The sequence below is a fragment of the Ruditapes philippinarum genome, unplaced genomic scaffold (genome assembly GCF_026571515.1).
Source record: "Ruditapes philippinarum isolate M1 unplaced genomic scaffold, ASM2657151v2 ctg1748_1_1_1_1, whole genome shotgun sequence".
Lineage (NCBI taxonomy): Eukaryota > Metazoa > Mollusca > Bivalvia > Venerida > Veneridae > Ruditapes > Ruditapes philippinarum.
The window spans coordinates 1-12,009 of record NW_026863713.1 but is presented as its reverse complement, the minus strand read 5'-3'; the positions used below and the strand labels follow the sequence as shown (position 1 = coordinate 12,009).

Below are 12,009 nucleotides of genomic sequence, written 5' to 3'. Positions count from 1 at the left end.
ACTCCTATTGATTTTGGGATTAAGGGGTCAAAGGTCAAGGTCACAATGACCTTGTAAGTAAAAACGGTTTCTGATCAATAACTAAAGAACGCTTCGGCCTAGGAACTTCAAACTTGGCATGGTGATTGGTCATGACCAGCAGATGACCCCTATTGATTTTGGGGTCAAAGGTCAAGGTCACATTGACCTTGTATGTTAAAACGGTTTCCGATCAATAATAAGAGAACCCTTAGGCCTAGGAACTTCAACCTAGGCATGGTGATTGGTCATGACCAGCAGATGACCCCTATTGATTTTGGGGTCAAGGGGTCAAAGGTCAAGGTCACATTGACCTTGTAGGTAAAAACGGTTTCTGATCAATTTACTAAAAAACGCCTAGGCCTAGGAACTTCAAACTTTGTATGATGATTGGTCGTGACCAGCAGATGACCCCTATTGAGTTTTGGGTCAAGGGGTCAAAGTCATGACCAGTAGATACTTTATAACCCTTATTAATTGTTTGATCACTGGGTCAGAAGTCATGCATAATAACCTTATCACATGACTAATTGGCTGCTGATAGGGGGCATACATGTTTTACAAACATATCTTGTTACACTTTGACACAAACATTTAATGTCATAAATATTATTAGTTCACCTGAGATAGCATGTTTGTCTATGTTACCAACAATTTGTTTAAACAACATTTACAATGCATTCTCTCCTCAGAAATTTCAAATCCCACAGCATAGTTACACAATGTATTTGGTATTTAGCATCATCTTGTAGTCCCCTACAAAAATTGCATAACTTTTTATATAGATTTAAATGGTTTTATCTGACCGTTTAGATCCATGTCTTAGAATATCTCATTTAAATTTTCTTTAAACTTTAAAAGCAGTAATGTTTATATGAATAGGAATTTGAGAATCTCCAAATTTCATGACAGACTTATATAAAAAAAAACTTAAATCTTTTATTTGAGCCTCATGGCATTAATCTTACAAAGTGTTCATGTAGCATTGCCTGGTGTACTAACAAAATGAAATGATGGCCCTTGCGGTTGGGTAAAAAATGGTTTTCCCCAATGCAACTCAATTTCTGCATTGAAGAATTCTAATTTTTTCTAACAAAGGATCTCAAGTGAGCAATTATAGGCCACTTGTTATTTCTGAAGTTTTAATATAATGACATTGATAAATTTAGATAAAACAAATATCAAATTGTCACTTTCTGAACTTTGTGATGGACTCTTTTTCCCCCCAACCATTTCAATTTGGATGGAATGTTTCATTTTGACTTTAACTTGAATATTTTAACATACGCTGTATTGATACCCAAGATTGAATTTAATTCTTGTCACAAATGTTCATGAAAATTATCTTGTTTCATATACAGGTTAAGGGATATTTTAGCCACTGTTTTGGTTTTCATTTTGATTTTCAGGACCTGGTTTATTTATTCTGATTATCTACCAAGCAATTACTTTTTCCATTTTTGTAGGGTTAAGGGTTTTTGTAGAAATTTCTTTTTGTTATATTTTTTTCAATGTACAATTGTGTGACACTATATTATATAAGAGACTTCATATTTTAAAAATTTACTTTTTACTGTATACTTTATAAAGTTTTTATATAACATGAAAGGGAATGAACTGTTCTTATCATTTATAATGTAACAATATTTCTTATAGTAATCTGATGCAAAAGTCCCCTAATATGCTTCAGTTAATGTTTTCACAATGCATGATAAAACAAAACAGATAACTGCAGATTTTTATATCAAACATTATAGATTAATTGAGTCATATATGATATATTATGTATACTATTTTTCATTCATTATTGCAGGTCATCAAATAGGAACACAAAGCAGTATTCGTCATTTGGGGCCGCCAACCGTACTGTAAGATCAAGCTCATCAGCTACTCTACCTCCAAACTCAAGACCTAACTTACAGTAACATCTACTACAAAACTTTCTTATATTCAACAGAACAATTTTGAAAAACTAAAAAAAAAATCACCAGTGTTTAACCATGAGATAAGTACACCAGTGTAGCAGTATGTTTGTTAATATTTGAGCCATGTCACGACAAAACCAACGTAATCCACGCAGTCTGATCAGGATCCATGCTGTTCGCTGTTAGTTTATCCACTTGTAAAAGTGTTGGTAAGCGGACAGCATGGATCCTGATCAGACTGCGTGGAGGCGCAGGCTGGTCTGGATCCATGCTGGTCACAAACCCACTATGTTGGTTTTGTCGTGACGCGGCTCATTTATCATATAATTGATTACAAACCACACATGATTTATTACATTGTATGATGATTGTGGAAGTGGCATGGAGGTGTTTTACTGGCGTTCTAGGCTTGTATTTGCATTATGGATCTTCTATATCACACTCCACAAGACTAAGGTGTTCAAAAATGTCATATATTGCCTTCCTATACTCCTGTTTCAAAAATAAAAGTATGTATATTGGGATAACCCCTGATTGACAGTTGGGCAGGGCAATGTCCAGGCAACGACCTGTTTTTCTAGAGCCAAATTCAAACTTTGAGATCAGGTACAAATATGAAAATGCATGTATGTACAATTTGGTAGTCTTTAGGGAATATGTTACAAATGGCCACAATCATGAAAGCATAATTAAGATCAATAAGCAAGGTAAAGAACATCAAAGATAAGGAAATGCCCAAATTTTATTTGTAGGATATATTCTACATGTATGGATGGGTTTAGGTATTACTTGATGCAAATGTTCATTGCATGAGATGTAGTGCTACACGCATATGAACCATGACTCAAGGTCAGAGGTCAAGGTCACACCTAAATCAGAGAACAGTGCTTGTCTGGAGAAAGTCTTCCACTTGCATTGAGGGATGATTGTAAATGTTTAATACATTTATTATGAGACTGAATATTTGTGACAGGCATATTTTAGTTGAATTTGCTGTCTTGTTTATAATAGACAAAACAAAAAGGGCATTAATAAAAAAAAACATAAAGAAGGCAAAACCTTTCTCAGATATTGTTAGTTCATCCTGATGTGGTCTTAACATTATAATTGTTATGATAAAATTACTTCAGTTCTTTTTGTAGACATTCAGATTATGAAATTAGCCTCTTTATGTTCCAGAGTTTAACAATAAATCATTAAATCACCATCAGTCGTACACATTCCAATAGAATAAAAACACACACTGTGCTATTTTTAGTTTAGCTAGATTTAGGACCATTTTATTGTATGTAAACATTATATTTTAGTGGCCTTGTATGTTTTACATTATTTTTCCCCCCAAGTGTTATATATTAAGTAATTTAAATGGTGCTTCTCTATCCTGTGAAGTGTGATGATTTTTTTTTTTTTTTTATGATAGTGATTCTCCACATTGTCAGTTCACCATTGCCTTAATATCACAAACTTGTTCATAGGCCAGTTCTCTTTGTTACATGAATGTGGATTGAAAAAAATACTTGAATACATGTGTCTGTTAAATTAATGATGAGCAAAAACTTTAATCTCAGATTGTCTAAGTTTGAAATGTTATAGATTTTTTATCGGTTCAAAGGGTGTATTTGTCTGAATGAGGTATGAAAAATTTTCAAAAAAATCTTAATATGTCTGTACATCATACAATGTATCTGTATAAACATATTTCTAATATTTCTAGTTCTTCTGCTTTATTAAATTGTTTACAAAGACCAAAAAATAAATTAAAAGTTCCAAATATGCAATCAAAAATTCGCGTTCCGAATGCATTTCATTGCTTTTTTTGCATTTTTTGTATAGTATAACTTGGGTAATGTACAGTTGTAAATTACCATATAATTAATTGTGTCTTTTTCACTAACTTCACTAAGGTGATCCTGTTTATAGAGTTTTCTCACTCAATGGCATGTTCATAATGGACATTTGTTTCATTAATGTTTTTCTTTTTCATACCCTCTGGTGATAGTGCAATTTGTGATAAAACTTTGTATGATGTATTTTTTAATTATGAATATATGCAAATTAAGCTTGTGCATTTTGTGATGCTATTTTTGTATGAAGCCTGGCATTAAATGTACAATTTCCTGACCTACCTATATATATGTAATAGATATGTCTTGCATTGTATGTGGAGCCTATAGCCTGCTGGCGGCAATCAGTGCTACCCATTCATTTAGTTCAGATGAAGATCAGTTTGCACATCTGCCATGGTCTGCACCATTTGTTATTTTGACAATTTCTTCAAAATTGATGAAGGGTCAAGTCCAAATTGAAAGATGGACAAGTCCATTTAAGATATTTAGCATGATAATGTTTAATTTCAGCGAATATTAAATTCAAACAAGCCTGTCAGGGGCAAACCGTTGTTTCCTTGAGCAAGAAACTTTACATTCATTACTTAGTACTGGTTGGTTTCAGGAATGGATTCGAGAGTGTTTCAATAAGCTTATAGCTTCCAACACAAACTGAAATAAATTTGTATAAACTTAAAAAAGCAAAACTAAATTGTCAAAAGTAAAACATGGTCACTCTACATGATAAGTGCCGGGTCAAACTGAATAGTTAACTATTGCTCGATACAGGTGGGATATGCTGGTACTGCTTCATTGTGTAATGTTGTCTTACCGGTATATTACATTTTATAGATCATGTATAAAAGAAGGAAGTTAAACATTAAACTATGCAATAATAAAGAGAGTCAGATTGCATGAAAAATGCAGTGAACAGAAACATAAGGAAATAATTGTTCCTGTTAAAATGTATGACAGTCATATTTTAGTCATTATAAAATCAACATTTGTCTAAGAATAAGAAGATGAAAGTTATTTTAATTAATCATGATACAATCTATTATTCAGAAATAAGGATTAATGTTTTCATTTATGAAAAGAATATTATTTTCAGATTTTTTTATAGATAATTGTTAAACAATGATCAATTAAAATGCATAATTAAATGTCTCAAATCTGTTTATCTAATATAATGTAACATGTATTTTTTTCTGAAATAACTAGAAAGTATATATCACATGTAAAAGTTTGTTAAAGGATGTAGGATTGTTGTTATTAACCAGTAGATTATGTAACTAATCATATTAAGCTTAATATTAGCATAATTTATGTGTTCAGTTGTTTGTTTTTTTTTATTCTAGGTTATTTTTTTAAACAAAATAATGGCATATTGTTGATATTGTTTGCATGGAAATGAATATAAAACTTTGTCTTTCATGTTGATGTGTAAATGTACATGTGAACTGTTGAATGACTTCACAAATATCAGGCATGTATAGAATTTTTTTTTAATTTGGACATTTTTGCTGCCGCTTTGATTTGGTTGAAATGGTAGATGTAGAGACACCCCATGTCTCATTCCATGGACAAAGCTGGATAGTTGCAATATAAGTTTCAAGGTCATTGGATATACTTCTAATGTTGTACAAGCTTACATGTTATATTTCTAATATCCGAATTTTCTGAATGCTTCATCTTTGAGTGATAATGGCAAATAGAAAAAAAAAAGTTTTAGGTTTCATCAGTTCAAATTCAGTTCCTGAAGGGGTTTGGGCAATGCATCATTAGGCATAGGGAATTTAACTACCAAGTGTTGGGTAGCCGTTAGATTCCATCTTTAACTATTTTAAAAAATTGCAAATGTTGGTTATTTTGTTGAAAATGTTAGACTATGTTCAAAGTTTACAATAGCTTAATAGTGCTGAAATTTGTTGTTGTATGTAACAATCTGGTGTTATATGTAAAAAAGTGTAAACATTGTTTTTGTCTTTGTACATATGTAAATATGTGTACATATACAAGTGGTTATACCTATATATATATTGTAACCGTAATGTATATTTATGTATACACTATAGAAACAGAATCATCATTTTTAGATCACGGTCATATTAACCAAATATCATAGATTTAAAGTTAAAGGGGTGATAGATCCTAGCTTACTGCTGTATTTACTGATAGAACATGACCACACAGATTTTCTTTTTATATTGACATACAATTTCCTGCTCATTTGAAATTTAAATTCCAAAATATTTGGATGTAAGTTAGCTTTTTGAAAATTCCAAAATCATGTTGAATAATTGTGCAGGAAATTGAAGTTTTGAATTAGTGTGTGAGGCAAGCAGTTTTTTTTATATTTTTTTTTTTATATTTTTTATGTTAGAATTGCAAGGTTAAAGGTTTTTAGAGATTTTTTGATATAGGTGGCGCCATAAAGTGTCTGTGTTATTTATATACACCAAACTGAGATTGTTAGTAAGATCTGTTCCTATTATTATCTCATCGAAGTGATAAAATACAGTTTCTTATTTCTCTTATTCTTAACACAGCTGAATTTCTAAATGATTTGCTTTGCTTTTGGTATTTGCAGTCTTCCATTATCAACCCTTAGTCGGCTGAATTTGTGTAATGGATTTTCCTTGCTTCAAGTTTGGAGCAGTCCATTCATTGTTGAAGGGAATATCAAAATACACAAAAGGGGCTACCAACAGTATAGAGCCTGGTCGGACAGTACAGATGTGCAGGCCGGCCAGTCTATACTGGTGGCAAAGGTTAATCACTTTAGGCTACAGCAGGTTAAGTTTTAAAAAGACTTACTTCTTCCTAATTAACAATTTATACCAACAGGAAAAATTTCATTTTTCTGTATATGGTACAATTTGTTAAATAAAAGAAAACACAAAAAAAAATCACATATATTCTTTATGAATAAAATGTAACCTTAGTCAGAATGTTTGAGTAATAACGGAGTATTTACAAATTTAATTGTTTTAGACTAGCAGGAGCATTAAGCTTATATTAAATGGATTAGGTAGGTTTATACTTTACATTGTACATGAGGAATGATAGTTTCTTGTAGAACCTATCATGTGAAAGTGATAAGTTGGTCAGGTCTAAAAACCATTGTTTTTATTAACTTGTTGGGGTTTTTTTTTAACTTTATCCTATGACTTGCTTTGAAAATTCGCAGCTGTTTTGGCTTCTTTTTTTTTTTTGGTATTTTTTTATTATTTTGTTGAAAGAGGAATATATATATATTTGCTAACAGTAGTGCTATAAGAGTAATTTAATATGTATAAAATTTACTGAGGATATATATCTATGTTATAGATGTTTTTTACACACTGTGTGTCCTATATGGAAGTATGTTACAGTTATATGTATGTTTGGAAGTGTAACGGATATACTTAATGTGCATTGTAACAATAAGCGAAACGGTTTTGTACCAAATACTGTCAGTAAATATTTTTGTCCTACAAATGACAGCAAATATTTTTGTCATACAATTTTTTTAGATGGATGATTTAAGTGCTTCTTGATTGTTTTACTGTGCTATCTTTTGTTAATGAATACCATTTAATGTGTTACTGTGAATTCATTCAGTCTTCCACTTTTATTTGATGATAATGTTAGATAAAACCATACTAAAAACATGATTTTTTTTTTCATGAAAATAATAGTCAGTCAAATGTTATTATTTTTTTACTATTGAATAATGCAAATCTTACGCTTACTGGGAAAAGTAAAGCAAATAATTATGACATTTTTTTGTAGTACAAATGTGTGGAACTGTTTTGTTCATTTCTGCTGAGTCTTCATACTGAATAAAGAGTCTCTTAAATGCTTACCATGAACTGCTGCAGTCAAATATATCTTAACTGATATTGTCATATGATAGTACATGAATATGTACATATTTTGTTTTGTTACAGATATATATATAATTGACAAAAAGCTTAATGCCTCTTAAACATCTTGTAAAAAAAAAGATTTTTTTTTTTTCAATTTTGCCTTTTTATTGCCTATGGTATCAAATACAATCACTTATCAAGCTTGCGTGTCACACATCAAAATATCATGTTATATATCTCCTGTTTTATGTATTGTTTTATGAAACTGTTTTGTTATGTACAGTTAACTTTTTTTTGTATGACTGTAGATATATACACATTTATTTTGTAATTCCAGCCTATATTACTAGGCCATGTTAATACTAGCATGTAAATTTGCCCAACTAAAATATTACCAAATAAATTTAATGCAAAATAGAAAAAATAGTTTGTTGTAATATTTTTCTGCCAATTTATACAGCTTCTTAATCACCAACTTTAACACCACAATTGTGTATCAGACTTATCTGCTCACATACACCACTTAGTTTGAAGCTTTAATAAGACTAAATAGGCTTTCAGTACCAAGTTTTATAAGGTTGCTGACTTCAATTTGCAACTTACCACTGTTGGTTAAAATCCTGACAAGACAGATTCATTAATGTAAGTAGTGTATGAAAGATTTTTAATTCTACTTAGGTGCCAGATTGTGTCTGTTACAATGGGCATGGCACTTGAGGTGTTCCCCTACTAGTAAAGGTGGAGAGAAGTCGTATGACCTTTATAGTGTTGGTGAGAACAGCTACATATTTTAGTTGCCCAATAGAGAAATTTTACATAAATGAAAAATGTATGTATATAATTATATGATATGTACTGTCAAAAGTAAATGCCCTACCAGTTTACACATGCAGTTTATTATTGCCACGCTTTGCTGGTTTCTTTAAGGTAAATTGACATGTTTCAACAAAATGCAAATTTTGATATAGTTCTACCTTCTGTTAGTACAATAAACATAATACAAAACAGCCCTAAATACTGAAAATTTTGTAAAAACTGACAAATTTCTGCATGAATTAAGTTGCAAAATGGTAAAGATAGTAATTCTTGAAAGAATAAATCGTCAAAATAAAATGAACTTTTGGCAAGTTGGGTAAGCCAGAAAGATAGTTGGTTACTTACTAGGAGATGACAACAACACTCACACATATTTGTGATAAATTTTACTAGACCTAACAGTAAAAAAGTTTTATGGAAAAGATGGAAAACAAAAAACCTTCACCTGTTTTACTTGTATTTGAAAGGTAAATATGCTATTTTATTAAGAATATCATAATATTTTACTTTTCATTCGATGTCTTTTCATAGTAAGCTGTTAAAAACCTATATATTATTGATAGTGTATAAAATTCGGATATGACAATTTGTGGATACAGACAAGGCGGATATCGACCTATATGTATGAGACAGGGCACAATCATGAAAGTGTGTTGAATGATTGTGACTAAGTTTTTTCAATAGCCACAAATAACCTGAAACCGGTTGTTCACACTACTTAGGGATAGAATATAATTTATAAAAAGTGTTGTTGAAATTTAGCAGTTTAGGTTATCAAATTTGATGACAATAATAGATTATTATTAAGTATTTATTTTATTTCAGAAAGACAATTAAGTTACTTTTACTTAAAAATCCATAAAAATATAATTTCTGGTATATCGCATACTAGCAATATGTTATGACCTTACATCATGCATTTACAGACCTTATTTACTTATTTGTGTTATACAATTTTACATGATAAGCAGGGTACACAGATGGGGGAAAGAATTAAAAACTATTTTTTAAAGAAAATGATAAGAAACATTTATAATTCATTCATAGTTAACACAACAATCAAAATGTATATAAGGTGCAGGGCTTCTGCAGAAGTGTTAGCAGGTGATGTTAGTCATTTTATAATAATAAATAATTTTTTAGGACAGAGATAAAAATTCTCTGCTCCGGTAATTAGTAAACAGTTTTGCCAGTACATACAAGGTGTAAAGCACCAATAAAGACACTTCCATATAAAGTTCTTTTAATTGAAGTATAGACATTTAAAACTGGAGCTGAAATGATATATCAATGAATTTATGTGTCATTAACATTTTTCTTGTGATCAAAACAGATTTTAATAAAAACTCAATAATTTGGCTTAAAGTATCCAAAAATAGTGAAATACACCCAAAACATAAACTGACAGATGTGCCCTTTGAAATGGACATTTTAAAGACTATTATGCTGTCAGTGTCTGAATATATTTAATATTATCTATTCAACAAGCTATAGCCCAGTCTGCTACATGTAGCTACATACCAGTTTTTATATCATCTTTATTGCTTTTCAGATTATGACAGGGTGCCTGTCAACCATCAGGTTCCTGTATCAAGATCATATTTTAATCTATCAAACATTTTTATGCAGAAGAAAATTGACAATGTCCAATGGTCAAGAAAATACACCTCATCCTATTGGTTCATTTGTAATAAATCCCTTAATTGTTCAATCAGATAAAAAATCTGATCCTATGGTTAATGAAAGTGTTAGTACAATATGTGTCAAAGAAATTAAAGAAAGTGATGCAAATAAGTGTGAAAATGAAAATATTATTGCAGAAGTAAATGTTACTGACATGCATTTGGAGCAGCTTAAGAAAACTCCACCTACAGTTTTTCATGAAAAAGTGCAAGATGTTAGTGTTGAACCTTCTATATTGCCTTGTTCAGTAAAACCTGAATTAGAAAATTCAAACTTATCTGGAGAAACTAATTTGATGATGAAATCTGCAGATGTTCCAGATAGCAATAGTACATTGATGATGAAGTTAGCTATATCAGGCCCTCCAAAATGTAAGTTTGATGAGAAGAAAACTGTGTTACCACAATCTCTACTTCATGGTGTGACAGAGCTTGTCAAAAAGCAACAGTTGATGAAAGCTCTTAAGATAAGTAACCCAGAAAATAAAGAGATATCAGTGAGTCTGGAGGGTTCTTTAGGTAGAGGGGATGCACCTGCAGTGTATGATTTAAAAAGTGTGAGTTTTTCAAAGGAACATAGTTTTGAAGCCATTGAGAAAGCTGATGAATTAGGAAATAGAAACTGCAAACAATTAAACATTGAAGAACCAGTAACAGATTGTAGTTCAGTGAATAGAAATCTTTCGTTAGTTGATACTAATAAAGTTCCATGTAATGAAAACTCTGGTGCAGAAGACCCCGATTGTAGATTTTCTAAACATGAAAATGAAATACAAACAGCATTGTCAGATAGCTCGCAACAGCAAATGTTAGAAAAACAAGATTCTGAGATAGAAACGCAAGAATTAAATTTGTCATCACTGAATGAATTAGTTACATCAGAGAAGATATGTGAAGATAATCCATTATTTGAAATGGATCTAGATAACCTAATTGACTGCAAGAACCATGAAGAAACAAATAAGGAAGCTGGAACTAGTCAAAGTATCTCAATTGTTAGGGAGACATCTAAAGAGTTATTTGATGATGTTAAAAGTGTCTCTAGAAAGAAAGAAAAGACAACTGAAGATATTATTTATGACTTGTCAGCTCTTTTCTCAGGTAAGTTTGTGATTGTTTTCTTAAGATAGAATACTGTGAATTCATTTAATTTCGTGAGCATGAAATTTTGTGGTTTTGTCACAAAGAACATGATCATTGGTTCTTTAATTCATTGCCTGTCTATTTTTCAAAAAGGTAAAATGTAAATTTATAATGTGATGCAAAATATTCTTAGATATAAATAATTCAAAGGTTAACCTATCAACGACAACCATGAAAAATTGTTGAATGCTTTTCTTCACTCTAATCAAATGAATCATGTTTTTTCATGTAAAAAGAGCATGTCAATAAAACAAGACCTGTTTAATCAAAAGGGTGATAACTCGACATTTGAGTGATCAGAAAAGACCTCATAAAAAAAGAATATATTTGTTATAGATTGAAATGTTATTCCTTGAATTTGAACAATTTTTCAAATTAGAAAAATTATAACCATAGCATTGCCTGGCTGATGTTTTTGCAAAAAAAATTCAATGTTGGACATAGACATAGTGTTCTTTAACATAATTATAATCTTCAAGTTAATTCTGAGACGGGACCAAAAAAACTGGCTGTTAGTGAACCAAACTCTTTCCTCATACATAATTAGACACTACAAAATTAGAATGATTATATTTACATTTTTATTAAAGTCTTAAAATAATCAAATAAATCTAATAATCATTCAAAATAAAACAAGTTCAATGAGAGTACAATTAATTTCATTCAAATTTCTAGGCAAATTAGAAGAGAGAAGGAAAAAAGAATTGAAAAAGCAGAAAAGAAAAGCAAAGAATTTTGAAAGATTTTC

At 30.6% G+C, this 12,009-nt stretch overlaps 2 protein-coding genes across 4 annotated transcripts in view; both read left to right on the top strand.

Moving 5' to 3' along the window:
• The window catches only part of LOC132723109 (rho-associated protein kinase 2-like), a 55,523-nt gene extending 47,479 nt beyond the window's left edge, over positions 1-8,044 (top strand). For all 3 annotated transcript variants that reach the window (XM_060707774.1, XM_060707776.1, XM_060707773.1), the window contains one exon: positions 1,832-8,044. In XM_060707774.1, coding sequence (XP_060563757.1) covers positions 1,832-1,943 — 112 coding nt within the window. In that variant the 3' untranslated portion in view covers positions 1,944-8,044. The remainder of the gene's footprint in view (positions 1-1,831) is intronic.
• A 761-nt stretch (positions 8,045-8,805) lies between these two features.
• On the top strand, positions 8,806-11,219 carry LOC132723108 (uncharacterized; the record flags this gene model as incomplete). The annotated part of the gene is made up of 2 exons (XM_060707772.1): positions 8,806-8,903; positions 9,989-11,219. A coding segment is annotated over exon 2 (1,228 nt), but the record flags the coding sequence as incomplete, so codon positions are not given.
• Between the last annotated feature and the right edge of the window lie 790 nt (positions 11,220-12,009).